Below are 15638 nucleotides of genomic sequence, written 5' to 3'. Positions count from 1 at the left end.
ACCGATGCTCCACTGGGAGTAGCAGGGATTAAGTCAAGTTTCTGATAGCTAAGAATTTAGCAAAAAGTTCATTCCTTTCCTGACTTAAATTCTTAGACATAACAAAAAATCGAGCAACAAGTTCATGCCTTTCTGGTCTCAAATTCTTAAAAAAAACCCAGAAAATCGAGTAACAATATAATTATATCCTAACTGGTCTTATATACTCTAGTTTTTGGTCTTATTTTCATCCTCACAACTCTGGTTTTCGGCCTAATTTTAGGCCTAACTGGCCACACACTCTAGCACGGGTCACCAGCCGTTCAACTTGGGCGCCACAGGACACCCAAGTAATAAAAGCTTAACTCATATATGCCATCTAGGAATTGAGTCTATTTTTAACGTATTAAGGATAAAAATCCTATAAAAACGTAAAAATGAGAAAGAAAATGCATTTAAGAACGATCGTTTTCCAACACGCTCGTTAAAAATTAATCGTAATGCAACAAGGACAGTTCCCTTAAAATTGTTGTAAACAATTGACACTGACAGGCTAGGCTTTCGTTTGTCAGGATTAGTTCTGAAATGGAAATTAGTTGATCTAAAAACCAAGCCTTTATGGCTTAGTTTATAAGGGATCGAAATAGGAATGCAATCTTAAAAAAGTAGCCATTAAATAAACGTTTTTTTATTAGTTGGGAGTTTACGCAACAGGACGGTTGATGTGGTGCGATAGCAAATTGTCCTTAATTGTGTGACCAACGTGACGTCCAAGTATTTACGACTAGATTGTAATATTCCTACCCCTCGTGGTCTTCGCGTTGTAACAAATGAGAGAACACCAGTTTAAGTCGCAAATCGCCTAAACATGTGAAGGCACTAAGATGTCATGTTGGTCACACAACGATAATTCACCGTCCCCTTTTTTCAGCCATCCTGTTGCGTAAGCTCACTATCTGATTAAAACACTCGTGGTCCTCGTAAACTAAAATTAACGGCCGTTTGTACGTATCTTCAATCAACAAATTAAAAGTGTTTAGCTGATCTACGAGTTGGAAAATTACTAACATAAAACATCTATACAAAGAGAGATGACGACTTTCCACAAGTATCAACAACGAATTGCCTGACAACTTCGCAGGCTTAGCTAAACTTATGAAATACAATCATCAATTTACTGACGTATTCAAGAATTATTTTACAGATGGTGTTAGTTACAGACCTGATTTTTGGTGGTTACGAATGTAGAAGAGAATAGCTAGCGACCATCTTTAGACGTACCACGTAAACAGCAGAAACTGACCGTTTAATATCCAGCTGTAAAATTTTTCGGTTGCTGGCAACAGAAACGTAGACAAATGAGCTAAACCTACTGCCCACAAACGGCTGATAAAAGTTGTCAAGCTACTGTCCAATTTATACGGGGAAGTTTTTAAAAACGATTCGACCGCCGGCCGTGTCATCGGCTAGATTTGTACGTGACTTCTAGATAGAACTCTGAACGCCGGTGCCTACTAATACAGAGGTATTTTTGCGCAGTTTTTGACTGTGCGAGAAAAGCAGATCTTAGCAAGGGCTATTGGAATCCAAAAAGAAACTTTGGGTAACAACGCATTTTTTTGAGATAATTAAAAAATAATAATTCTAAAAGTGCCAAAATACAAAGCAATGTATGGCTTTTCTTTATACGTATCAAATTAAAGCTTTATTATCTCTGAAAAATGAGTGGTTACCCCCAATTTTCTTTCTAAATATCAAGCTCACTTGCTAAGTTCTCCTTTCTCCGCATTGTTTTAAACAGCGCAAAAATATCCCTGTATAGGTCTTATCACGGTTTTCGACGCCATTTTGACGAGTAGGCAAACAGGCTTGAAATAACAGTGTTTGTATGGAAATCCGATGTCAAATAATTTTCACAAAACATCGCTTCTGAAAAATTCATGAATCGAAAACTTTTGGCATTAGGAAAAGGATTTTAAGAAAAAAATTGAAGGGATGTAGCTGTGCGAGAAAGCGTCCAGTCGTGTTTTGAACTTCCACACATTTCCCTGTATTTTTTCCCTGCAAACTATTTTTAGTAGCAGTTCACGGCTGGTTCGCTTTACAGACAAATGTATGGAAAGTTCAAAACACGACTGAACGCTTTTTGGCACAGCTACGTCCCTCCAATTTTTTTTTCTTAAAATCCTTTTCATTGTGCCAAAAGTTTTCAATTCATGAATTTTTCCGAAGCGATGTTTTCTGAAAAATATTTGACAACGGATTTCCATACAAACACTGTTATTTCAAGCCTGTTTGCCTACTTGTCAAAATGGCGTCGAACCATCAATAGGAAACCCGAGTATATTGAGATGCGCAGATGGTATGCGCAGTAACAAAAGTAGGCACCGTCCTTAACATCTGCTGTTTCAGTAAATTGCCTTCACAACCTCAATCCCTCCTTCAGAACATGCATCTGTGGCTGTTATTCCTGGTTGCGACGGCAGCATACGGTACAAGCCGTATTTCAGAGCCCGGTTTGGAGGCTGTGAATTTCGCCGCGGAGTTACATGGGCGAAAGTTGACGGGAAACGTGATTCAAGAAATGGCAGTGGATTCAGAAAACGATTGTAGCTTTGCGTGCGTCGAGGAAGAAAAATGCAGATCTTACAACTTTGGGAAAATGAAGAACACTTGTCAACTGAGCGACTCTGATCGATTCTTTGGGGCTGTCAATTTCACAGAGGATGAGAATTTCACTTACGTAGGAATACAGGCAAGTTCTTTTCGGATTAATTTAAACACCGCAATTTTATTCGCATCAAACACAACTCATTTCACCTCCTCTCACGGTGTCCTGTTACAAATCATCTCTATTGGACTGATGCAGGTGCTTCCTGACAGAGAAAATTTTTAAAAGCGTAATAATAAAAATAATGTTGTCCCCTGTGTTCCCAGATCGTCTAAGATAATGCAGTTTGATATGTTCAAATGCTTCAGCTGTAAATTTAAGTTGCAGGAACGTTTTATGAAACGGAAGCGAATTTACGAGCTGTTGTTGGTTTTTTAAAAATGCTGGCGGATCACATTTTGCATAGCTAACGACATATTTTGCCCATTCGAAAGCGACGGAATTAGTTTTCAGTGTTACAAAATTTTGAGCTGATATATTTTCAGAAGAAAACTTTACTTTTTTGTTTAAACTAAACAGGAATTTCCGAGGCGAGGAAGTCCTACCACCTTGAGCGCCTGCTTATTGGCCCGTGTTCATTAATCTGAAGTACCGCGAGTTTCGCAATTTTTCTAGGGTTAGTTATCTTCGTTGCAACGTTTTAAAGGAAAACGTACGATCTGGATATTAAAAGTCATTTTATTTTCCGAAATGGTTGACTCTGATCGATTCATTGGTGCTGTGAATTTCACAGAGGATGAGAATTTTCACTTACGTAGGAATACAGGCAAGTTCTTTTCGGACTAATTTGAACATCTCAATTTTATTCGCGTCGAAAACAACTCATTTCACCTCCTCTCACGGTGTCCTGTTACACATCATCTCTATTGGACTGATGCAGGTGCTTCCTGACAGAGAAAATTTTTAAAAGCATAATAATAAAAAAAATGTTGTCCCCTGTGTTCCCAGATCGTCTAAGATAATGCAGTTTGATATGTCCGAATGCTTCAGCTGTAAATTTAAGTTGCAGGAACGTTTTATGAAACGGAAGCGAATTTACGAACTGTTGTTGGTTTTTCAAAAAAGGCTGGCGGATCACATTTTGCACTGCTTACGATATATTTTGCCCATTCGGAAACGATGGAATCAGTTTTCTGTGTTACGAAATTTTGAGCTGACATTTTGAGGAAGAAAACTTCACTTTTTTTCATTAAACTAAACAGGAATTTCCAAGGCGAGGAAGTCCTTTCACCTTGAGCACCTGCGTATTGGCTTGTGTCCATTAATCTGAAGTACCGCGAGTTTCGCAATTTTTCTTGGGTTAGTTATCTTCGGTCCAACTTTTTAAAAGAAAACGTACGATCTGGACCTTAAAAGTGATTTTAGTTGCCGAAATGGTCGAGGAATCGGATAGAATCGGAAAGATTCTCCATGGTTCTTTAAATTCAGGGTGGACAAATTTTTACAAGAACGGATCACCTTGCATCCGAGGCTGAACGAAAATGGAATATTCTTCTCCTTTTTTCCCCATGTTTTAAGCCTGAAACGTTTTCTTTTTTTTTTTTGGAGCATGATGTGCTTAAGTTACGCGGTAAAGATTCCAAAAAAAAAAAAAAAAGGAAAAGAAAAAAGAAAAAAAGGAAAGGAAATGAACGCGAACGTGACCAGAAAACCTAATATACCGCATATCTTTAACAAGTTTTCGTGCTTAGCACGGGTTAAAGAAAGTTGTTTGGCAAATTGCGTAATCATCATAAAGTAAAATTATAAAATTATTTATTTACGCTGTGTAAACAGCCAACTGGTTAGCCTTCCATCCGTTAGGATTTATTTAAAAAAGTTCTAATATTTATATATATAGAAGAAGAGTGTAATCACAGCAGTATTTCCAAGACTAAAAATCGTAAGGCCTGACTAGTAATTACAGCTAATAAGTATCACAAATGGAAAACTTTGTGGATTGTTCAGCTTCAGCTTCAGTTGAACAATGGCAAATAGGTGGAGGATCGAGTTGTATGTGCGATCTTATAATTTCGGTATCTTGCAACCAACCTGATTTTTTTCTTTGAAAATGGGGTTGCTCTAATTTGTTAGTGGCTTGGATAAAGAGAAATGCGGGTATTCCTAAGAATTACAGCGAAAGTTCTGGGTTATTGTAACCATATTTTGCCTTACAAGTACACAGCAATGTTATATCGATGTTATCCTGATCATTAAGATTTCCTTGTGGTTAAAACGCTTATGATAACTTTCTTAAAATAACAGTTATTAAAACAGTACAAATTCAATAAAAATAAAAGAAAATAGTTAAGGAAATTTCTACGAAAAATTCATAAAATAGCTACAAACCGTTCAATTCCTGTGTGGAAAATAAAACCTAATTATACTTTGGACGAAATATTTGGAAATCCTTCCAATTAAAATATTTAGGTGTTCACATTTGCTCGGATCTATAATTTGCTCTTAAGTAAAAATAAAAATCGGGAATAAAAACTGCATGTGTTATTAGTTGGTGCGCCAGTTTATCAGCACTGCACATGTTTAGACCGGGTCACTGCACGGTTCATCTTGTTGAATATCTCTGTTCGGAACGCCTTAATCGCTTCTGCAGAAATTTGGATTTAGCTGTAAAGAAAAATAATCTTAACTTTTCTTACACAAAACGTCAGCTCAAAACTTTGCAACCGTGACTGGAAAACTAATTCCTTTTATTTCATTAATAATAATAATAATAATAATAATAATAATAATAATAATAATAATAATAATAATAAAATTCAGGGAATAAGATCATGATGCTATTTCCTGAGACTTTCTTCAATTTTAAATTTTCACTTGAATGATTCGAACCTGATCAAACTGTATTAGCTTACGCAGATATTTCTTTAAAAAGCCACAAAACGATCTGGGAAGACAGGACACAAAACTTTTAAGCATTGTGCTCAAATGTTCTCGTTGGGAGCTGCAGTTTAGAGTTAACCCGTTATACGTATAATTTTTTTTAAAACTTATAACTATACTTTATTTTCAAAACAAGTTTCTTAAGCCGTGCTCATAAGCACGAAAACTTGTAAAAGATATCCGGTATATTTAACACCAATGTCACTCAACAGGTACCATGTTTATTTTTTCGGTGGTGTATTTGCGTAAAGCACCTTATGTTGACGTTGACGTCAAAATGTGCAAACACTATTTATTGAGCATAAATACGTTTACAGCAATTGAATTAACATAATGATTCAACCTTTGCAGAGGACAGAGGCATCCAATGATTCATTTCGCCGACTGTCTGTTTGGAAATGAAAACATCAGACACCTGCCTAAGATATTCGGATTAAATCGTGATTTAAACTAGCGTTTTATTTAGCGAAAGGTCACCTAAAACTTTGGAAACACAGGAAAACTAACGCTTGTTTAAGGAGGGGCAAATACATCGTTGAGAGGCCAAAGTGCCTTAGCATGTTTAACAATTATTCCACGAACGCGCGTTGGATATGAGATGATAGATAGCCAACCAGGTGCGTAGCACCGAGTGGGCTATAATCACCTCATATCCAACAAGCGCGAGTGGAAAATTGTTCTATTAAAAAAAGTCAAGAAATATTGCAAGATCTTGCTGATTTCGTTTTGCAAGAACAGCCAAAAGACAATTTAATGGTCGCTATTTCTCGGAAATGGTATAATGGCTTATAAACCATGGCCGCTAAGCCAATCAAATTCCAGGAATTGCGTTATACAACGATCCTACCATTTATTATCTTGGTGTAACGCTTTTATGTTTTTATTACTTGTTAATTATTTTGGGACTGTTTCTTTTTGTTAGAGATATCCTACATTTGATACAATAAAGTGATCTCATCTTATGCAAATGCTTGGAGTTATGGAAAAAAATAACTTTAACTTTTCGGAAATGTTCGGATATTCACGGAAGTCTGCCAGGTTTCCGAAGTCAGATTGTCGTCGCTCCGGAAGTCGTCAAGCATAAACACAGACACTGAATGAAATCGAGCTAAGTTAGTGCTGAATGAATCCGTGCACATGACGTGTACGGAGGCAAATACTGACGCGTAAGGATTGTATAATGGTTAGTTATTTTTCTTTTCTATCAGAGTTCTTGTGAAAATGGCGCAACTTGCTCGCAATATGGTAACAAAGCCTTTTGCATTCCTGACTATCAAGAAGGCAGCGCACTTTGCAAGTGTGTTGACGGATATGCGGGAAAACCGTGTGGTAAGTAATAAACCGTCAACCAACTGTGTGATCAATACAAATAAGCACAAAAGCAGGTTTAAATTATGGAGAACTCGAACCAGTTAAACGAGGTGCCTCCAGAATTTTTCTGTGGGAGAACGCCCCGGGGGATTTATTAAAATAAAGTTCGATCGATCTGGGGTGGCGCCACCCTGAGGTTCAATCCCCGACTATTTCACATATGAACTTTCACAGAAATGGCACACCTTTCACACACCAAAAATAAAAACACTATCCCTTTGTTATGCCTTAAGTATAAGCCAAAGTATCATCCTTTTCCTTACCAGTAAACTGAGGGAGTTATTTCAGCCTTATGGCTGGTGAGAGATTAGAAGGACGTTGTTTCAACTTTGATAATATTGGGAGGCTCGCTTAGCTAAGCAGAGAGGTAACAGGAATCCGCGTAGGTCTTATTTATTTTCAAGAAGCAAGTTCTTCTGTGCATTTATTCTATGACTACTCTACATCAGTTCTACAGCAATTGTCTATCAATTCCACAAGCATCCCTTTAATCAAGATTTACTATTTAGTGTTTTGTAAACATGTTTACGACTGTAATTCAACCAAGGCCAGATAGTCCCTACCAGAAGATAGGAATTGGTTTTGCCAAGTAAACCTACAACGAAGAACAACACGACTGTTCTAAGGAAATAGATAGAAAGGGAAACTAATAAGAATGATTTCTGCCTTGATTTCAATCTTCCAGGAGGCCCAAGCCAAGGGTAAAGGAAGTGGGCAAATCTGTCCACAGCACAACTGTTAACTCTAAACTTGGAACAACTGGGAAATGTCAAATAATCTGAAAAATATCTATAAAAACTACTGAAGGGGAACAACAACTTCTAAAATTACAGTGGAAAATACGCCCTTACATTAGCTTGACAACAATAATATCAGGGGGTACTTGCGTGGGAGGACCCCTAATCAAAACAATACGCTGTTTGAGAACGTTAACAAATGGCTACGGGTTTTTATCGGGCTCTACTTTGTTTAAACAGTTGTATCTGATTGTACTCCCTGTATAGACAAAGAAATTACTTTTTATTAACAGAAGCCAAAAGCTGCGCTCAACTCCTTCAAGATGGCTCAAACTCCAGTGGCGTGTACACAATCAATCCTGATGGCGGCAAACCGATCTCAGTGTTGTGTGACATGATCACGGATGGAGGCGGTTGGACCGTGTTTCAGAGGCGCTTGAACGGCTCTGTTGATTTCTATCTTGATTGGGCGGCCTACAAGAACGGATTTGGAAACCTGAATGGCGAGTTTTGGCTTGGAAATGACAATCTTCATCGTTTGACAGCCGCTGGTAACGTCACTCTGAGGGTTGACTTGGAAGACTTCGATGGGAACATCACATACGCTGAGTACACGACTTTCAAAGTTGCAGACGAAGGAGATAAATACCGGCTTTTGATTGGAGGATACAATGGCACGGCTGGTGATTCAATGGCATATCAGAAGTAAGAAACAAACTTCTCTTTAAATTAATTAATGCTATGAGATAGTATCTAAAACAGTAAAGTTAGCAAATATTTTCAAACGTGTAGCAGATAACCTTAGTAGAGCGACAGAAACGAAGCGGTGTAAAAGGTGGAAAAGTGAAAAATAATTCTATTTGGGCTGTGTTTTTTAGCTTCTAGTCCTTCTATTTTCTTAATTGAGCTTATGGTAGTGAAACTTGGAGGATATTTAGTGCAATCACCTGACCTTCAGGTGACTCGACCCAGTTATTTTTTGGTGGTACAACCCTACTTTGAAGCTCTCTTGTATCCCCGCCTTCACTTTTATCGTAAGTGTAACACATAGAATAAATAACATATAGATCAATCTACAATCAGATATAGCAAAACAAATTTGGCGATCGGAGTAAATGTCACGTGGTTATAGTGCCACGCCCCTTTGAGGTCTGAGTCGAAATTCTGCTGTTGCCGGCTTTTTTTCGCAAAAATCTCTCGGCTACATATAGTGAGATCCGGCAAAATTACCAGCAAGTTTAATTCCTGCGTTGTGTGGACCTCTGCATTCAAAAGTTTCATATAGTGCGCATTAGTGCCTTGCGCTGACAGAGTTTCAACAAAATCGCAAAGACCCAATTCGAGAAATTTAGGTTTTTCCAAATTTAGGTCATAATTTATGTAAAAATGATAAGCAAACTTTACACGATTATATCTAATAAACTATGAGATTTATTCCTTTATTTTGGGGATCTTTATTACAGATGGGTCCTTACAAGTCAGGATTGGGTCTTTGCGATTTTGTTGAAACTCTGTTAAGGGCAAGGCACTAATGCGCACTATATGTAGCCGAGAGATTTTTGCGAAAAAAAGCCGGCAACAGCAGAATTTCGACTCAGACCTCAAAGGGGCGTGGCACTATAACCACGTGACATTTACTCCGATCGCCAAATTTTTTTTGCTATATTGTAGATTGATCTATATGTTATTTATTCTATGTGTTACACTTACGATAAAAGTAAAGGCGGGGATACCAGAGAGCTTCAAAGTAGGGTGGTACCGCCAAAAAATAACTGGGTCGAGTCACCTTAAAGCTTAAGGTGTGGAAATGGGCTATGATAAGAAAAAGAATCATAAGAATTAGATACAAATATCGTAAGCACCGTGCAATGCTCTTACTAAATTATGCCTGTAGATGATTAATGAGGAGTGTGAATAAAGCAGCATTACCACACAGGAAAACGAACTGAAGTTGAAATTCGTTTCCATCATGGTTGTCCGTCCCAATTAAGAGAACTGAAAATATTTTGGCTACACTCAATATATGCTTTTTGGTTCAAAGGTTGCTTTTGCTTTAATTTGCTTAACTTTTAACAAAACTCGACTATCACTGTAGGTTTCCATTATTATTAGTGGGCCTTTTCAAAGTACTTTACACTAGCAAACAAAGTCCGGCTTGAATCAATCAATCATTGTTTTGCCCGAGTTTTGCTGCTCAGCGTGAACTACTGTTTGCTTTCGCTGCACACTTGTTTGGGAGATAGATGGCTTTCAGCGTCTGACAAGAGAAGAATTTACTGGCTTCTAAATGGAGTTCCTGATATGTAATCTTGTTTCATTCTGTTCAGTCTTTGATCTGCCAATCAAACCGTTTTTCTTAACCGTACTTTAGGTGTATTGTTTTAGATATATTATCTTCTTTTTTAGCCGTTTAGCTATTTCTTGTTCTGATTTGTTTGTTTCTTCTTTGACTGTGATGTTTTCAAATTAATGTTAACAGTGTTAAGCACTTTTTTGCTCTTAGATGCAAATGTCGAAATAAAATATTGTTTAAATAAAACCAATCAATCAATCAATCAATCAATCAATCAATCAATCAATCAATCAATCAGTCAGTCAGTCAGTCAGTCAGTCAGTCAACCAATCAATTAATCAATCAATCAATCAATCAATCAATCAATCTTTATTTTATGGTTACCTTTATTTTAAAACTAGACCAGTGAAAAGGCAAAAGAAATGCAGCATATATTTTAAAGACACATGAGACACTAGAAAAAAAATACATTTTATAAAAAATGAATGAATAAATAAATATAAATAAATAAATAAACCATATATATGTATATGATTTACCCTAGTAGCTTTGAAAAAAGAAGTCGCTACAAATCATGAACATTGAAATAGTTTGGAAATCGGAGTAAGCGTGTCAATTCAAGTGTCCTCAAGTAACTGAACCTTAAGCACAACTTTATTCAGTTTTTAATTAATTTGGGTTTGATGTTTTATATCATAGCTCCAATTCTAGAAAAATAATTTTGTAAAACCTTGTTCTTAATTGTGTGATATAAATATTAGATGACAATCTGTCATATTTTCTTTAATATTTGAGCAGGTAAATATTGTGGAGCTGTTGGGCGGAGTAAATTAAAAGAAACAAAAGAACTAGGGTCCAAGACAGAACCCTGTGGAACACCACAAAGAGTTTGTTCAGGTTTCGATTGCTAGGAGGACACTCGTGTAAACTACTTTTTAGTGAATCTTGGTATCATCAGTAAACATTTTATTATCGATGTTATTAATATTAGACCCAAATTGATATCGTTTGGATTTGTCCAGATAGATACCAAAATCAGTGAATAACCTAATTGTCAAACTTAAGTTACGCAATAAAACTGGCTGATCAACAGTGTCAAACGCTTTCTTAAGTCAATAAATTTACTCCAGGAAAATAACTGTTTGTCCATACAATACTGTATTTTATTTCCTTTGTGCATTAGCGCGTGCGACGCTATGTTGCTAAAGGTTACTAACTTCACCACCTCTGCTCATTCGATATATTCACAAGAATCACATGTACATGCTTGTATTTTTTAGTGGTTTGCGGTTTTCTACAACAGATAACGACCATGACCTGGATCCCAGAGGCAGCTGTGCTATAAGGCATGGAGGGAACTGGTGGTACAAATTTTGTCATGAATCCAACCTGAATGGTCGTTATCTCAGAGGAAACTTTTCATCCAACGCAGATGGAGTGGTCTGGAAAACTTTCAAAGGGTTCAGTTACTCATTGAAACGTACAGAGATGAAAGTAAAACCAAAATTTAATTAGTCCATCTTTACAAGGAAACTTTGCTGTTCCACTTTAACCATTAAGGTTTTAGTAATAGAGTTCCAAAGACTGAGTTGTGACGGTGATGTGTCTGTTAAGGGACCCTTTTATACCTGCCAACTTTTTCTGACACAAAGGCGTATGACTTTTATTCTGGGAGTGCCAGTACACTACTATACGACTATATCCGAAGACTTCCATAGACGCCCGAAGATTTCCGAAGACGTTTCGAATAATTCTGAAGTTTTCAAGAGAATGACTATGCTCATACGGACCTTCAAAAATCAGAGATTTCGGGGAAAGTATCGTCATTTACTCATTTTACTTGGAATTTTCCTTTCTTGCATTGGTTTGAGTTTACATATATTTGGAAAGCGTGTCAGTTGAAGTTATAATAGCTCACATTTTTCAACCAGGCGTGAGAAATTGGTCCGTAAGCGTGAGCTGGGGTGAAATCGAAGTTTTTTAACTCGCAGGCGTGAGAGTTGGCAGGTATAGCCTTTGACTTTACATACTATAATCTAAAATTATTTAGTCTGTAAAATCCATAAGGCATCACACCAACTATAATAAGACTAAAATTATAAAGTTATATAGAATTAATCAGCTAAGTAATGCAGCAAAAAGTTTAGATTTCAAAATCTCTAGAGATTTACTTTCGACTACATCCCTAGTGAGGCTATTCGACGCCAGTTCTAAAAGTACAAAGTTAAAAAGAACTAATCAGCTAAGTGATGAAACAGTTTAGATTTAAAAATCTCTAGAGAATTATTTCAACTTCATCCTTAGTGAGGTTATTCCACGCTCTAAAAGTTCTAAGAAAAACAGAAAAAATGATAAACGCCCTTTGTAGTCAGGCTTTATCTTGAATTAATTTCTAATTATGGCTTCTGTAAGTTGTTATTGCACTAGGTATGGGGTCGAAGATAAAGGGTTATCATTAACTAGTCTGGATGCGCTAACCACTGAGTTATGGGGGATTCATATGGTGAGCAGACTTTTAACCCCAAGCTTATGACTCAATGGTTAAAGTATCCAGACAAATAATAAATAGGTCCTCGGTTCCATTGCTGCTGGGAGGTCTGAAATTTCTTCCGAGAATTTCCATCGTGTACTTATTATCTATTTCATTTTTATAGCATTGGGTGGTTGGCTGGTGAGATTCATATGGAAATTTCACACGAAGAGCTCTATCAGATAAAGAGGGCCGTGTCGTGGAACATAGCATCCAGCCATTACCACCATAACTTAAATAAAATTTTCTCCAAAATAAAACTAGATTAATTAATCAAAGAGCTCGATTTTAAAAGTTTTTCACAACAAACACAGCTGAGGAATATGTATATATTGTTTAATAGTAGCTAGCTTTAGATAGAACACGATCCCACAAGCATGTGTATGCTTAAACCATTATCGTGTTTAAATAAAGGATTGGGGTCTTTTTTGTACTGATATATTAGTGCGGTTTTCGATTGACTATCATAAAACCAAAACCAAAGTAATTCCTCTAAACAATCACAACAGCCATAAGGAACACAATGAACCAATCCGATCTCGAAGCAAATGCACGTAACCGGCGTCAAGCAGGGGAAAAGGTGCGCGAGCAAGTCACGACTGGTTTGGTTTGGCTTCCCACTGGTTGAGAAAATGGCGCGAACTTTTCCATTCAATCATATCGCGCAGTAAAGCCAAACGAAAGTAAACACGAGATTACTTTCCACATTCAAATGAAAACCGCTCTATATGTATATATTTATGTTTTCTTGTCAATCATTTTACCAAACAGTAATACATTGCTTTAATTGATGCTAATACGCTGACTATTATGATCATTAAAACGCATTCAAATTTCGACTCAGCTTCAGTAAATTTAATCTCACTCGAGACAAAGCAAATGTGCAGTATGCTAGTGAAATATTTGACATTTTTCTTATCATTGTCTTCTGAAGAGGTCAACATGTATGTTTGCAATTAAACAATTTCAAGTTGTGCAAATATATAGAAATAGTTAATATTGTAAGTTTAAGTAATACGTTATTACCTGTAAGTTAGCAAAGGAATTATCGATTGATAAACTTAAGTAAATATTAACTCAGTATTCACACAGGTGCACAGGTCGCCGAACGGTTTCTGGTTTCGGATGATATCCGTTTGGAAGACCTTTATCGCCTCAGAGATTTAATTTAAAGAAAACGTTGGAAGATCGATCTCAGTGGTCATTCGACAAAACGTATATTTAAAATTTAAAAATATTCCGTGAAAAATGCGAAATAAGCTCAGCTAACATTGTCTTTAAGCCAAAAAACAGCTCGTAAATTTGGGATCCAAAAACATTTTGAGACTTAAATTTTTTAGCTAAAGCATCCAAACAGATCATACTTTAGTAGATTGAAAAATATGCCATTTAAACGCAACTGAACGATCTTAGAACACAGGAGAGAGGATTTCAAGCATCTGCTTTTTATGTTCTCGTTGGGTGCCGCTGCACAGATAACTTAGCGCTATGAAGTGCCAGTATCTTCGTCAGTTGTTGAAAGGTATCGTAAACAGGATCACAACGAAATCAGGTCAGAGTCTAACATTTCAGGTTAATCAAAAAATTGATAGTGACTGTAGATTTTGGATAAAATAAACAAAGCTTGCAGATAATCTAATTGTAAGGATTTAAACGGGCAACACTTATATGATAAATATTGCTATTGATCAGAGCTTAAAAATAAAAGGCAAATTTAAGCTTTAAGTTTGTTCTTGATTGTTTTGGAAGGGGGCTAGGAGAAGAGGTATATTGGGTGGATTGCTGAGACCAAATCGATCACTGACAACTAACTTACGTGTCAACAACACTGCCACCATTTTGACTAACATTTCATCCTTCACGCGTAGGACAAAAGCCTTCCTTCTACGATCCACCAACACTTACAAATAGTTGCGCAGATAATGGATTCTGATTGGTCAGTGTTTACAAAAGACAACGGGAACCTTTGAAGCAGCGACGACGACGACGCCAGCGAGAACGTCAGAAAACAATAGTTTTAATTATCAAAACACTGGCATTGCACTTGCATTATAAACTTTGGTACATTGCTCTGTCGTCCTCTGCAAAACAAGGACGTGAAATGACCACAACCAACGTGGCTCATTTTCCAAACAGCGGCTGGTAATCAAACCTAGGAATTTTCAAGTGCAGTAAGTTTTTAAAGTCCAAACTACTATCGGAAAATGCTAGCTGGCCTAAGTAGATAAAGGGCCGCTATGCCCCTCGCTGAGGAATGAATTTTCCGGTCTTTCGAAAGTTCGATGTGACATTTCCCTAAAGAGAACTTTCGTTTTTCGCCGCAATTTAATCCAAAGCTCTCCTGAGGTTAAATGGACTTATTTGATCACCTCAGGCGCATACGCTCGTTGATGAGAAAGCGGTTTAACATCGTTGGCCCAACTTTTTCAAATACCGTCGGACCACGCTTAAACATTCGGTTCCCAGTTTAGAAGAGTGGAACATACCGTCAATGTTCTTGTTGCTGTAAATTCCCAAGTTCTTAATTTGAAATTAGTAATGGTTTACCGGTTGTTATATATTGTAAGCAACCTAGACCATGCAACAAAAAAAGCGTACCAACGAACTAGATTGCTCGCCTGTTATAAGTCCTAAGAAGTTTTAAAAGATATACTAGAAGACAGAAAAAAATTTGTTTAACGAAATTGATCACAGATGGAACATACTTTAATTCAACTCGATAAAATAGTGAAGCCTAATCATGAAATTGCCTCAAAAATAATTAGAAGACAGCTCGTATTAAGGAGACTAACGCCAAATTTGAAAAAAGTACTATTTTCTTACTCTATTGAATAAAACTCGTCTAATTAGTGATTAAAAAATTATACCTACGATTAAACTTTCGGTTGTTTCATTTTGGTTTTGGTCTTTTAGATAATCAGTGGACGTGATGGAAAAGTTTTTCCTCGCATTCTTGTATATGAAGTGACTGGAACCAAATTCGATTAATACAAAATAATACAAACAATATCAAAGAAATGGGTCATAGAGTCGAGCAAGAACGCGCTTATGAGAATCTTGGTGATGCCTGTGATAACCTCGGCAACTGGTCATAGATCACTACATGCAGTATCTTAGCATTGTCAGAGACTTAGGCGACAAAGCTCATGAAGCGCGTGCCTGTCGCAAGCTGGGTGA

At 36.9% G+C, this 15638-nt stretch overlaps 1 protein-coding gene across 1 annotated transcript; it reads left to right on the top strand.

Moving 5' to 3' along the window:
- The first annotated feature begins 2400 nt into the window (after positions 1 to 2400).
- On the top strand, positions 2401 to 12388 carry LOC146476112 (ficolin-2-like). Its single transcript, XM_085114934.1, has 4 exons — positions 2401 to 2734; positions 6739 to 6859; positions 7932 to 8343; positions 11212 to 12388. Exons 1-4 carry the CDS (start codon positions 2429 to 2431, stop codon positions 11444 to 11446), a joined length of 1074 nt encoding a protein of 357 aa, XP_084971060.1. The 5' UTR covers positions 2401 to 2428; the 3' UTR covers positions 11447 to 12388.
- The last annotated feature ends 3250 nt before the right edge of the window (positions 12389 to 15638 follow it).

This window comes from Pavona decussata, unplaced genomic scaffold (assembly GCF_977016875.1).
Source record: "Pavona decussata unplaced genomic scaffold, jaPavDecu1.1 SCAFFOLD_79, whole genome shotgun sequence".
NCBI lineage: Eukaryota > Metazoa > Cnidaria > Anthozoa > Scleractinia > Agariciidae > Pavona > Pavona decussata.
Note: the sequence above shows the minus strand (reverse complement) of the source record. Positions and strands in the feature narration are given on the sequence as shown.

What these genes read in the sequence shown, in the direction of transcription:
- LOC146476112 (XM_085114934.1), top strand. Translation starts at nt 2,429, where the DNA reads ATGCATCTGTGGCTGTTATTCCTGGTTGCGACGGCAGCATACGGTACA. An exon ending in TCACTTACGTAGGAATACAG is followed by an intron (nt 2,735 to 6,738) that starts GCAAGTTCTTTT and finishes CTTTTCTATCAG; the next exon opens with AGTTCTTGTGAAAATGGCGC. An exon ending in ATATGCGGGAAAACCGTGTG is followed by an intron (nt 6,860 to 7,931) that starts GTAAGTAATAAA and finishes TTTTATTAACAG; the next exon opens with AAGCCAAAAGCTGCGCTCAA.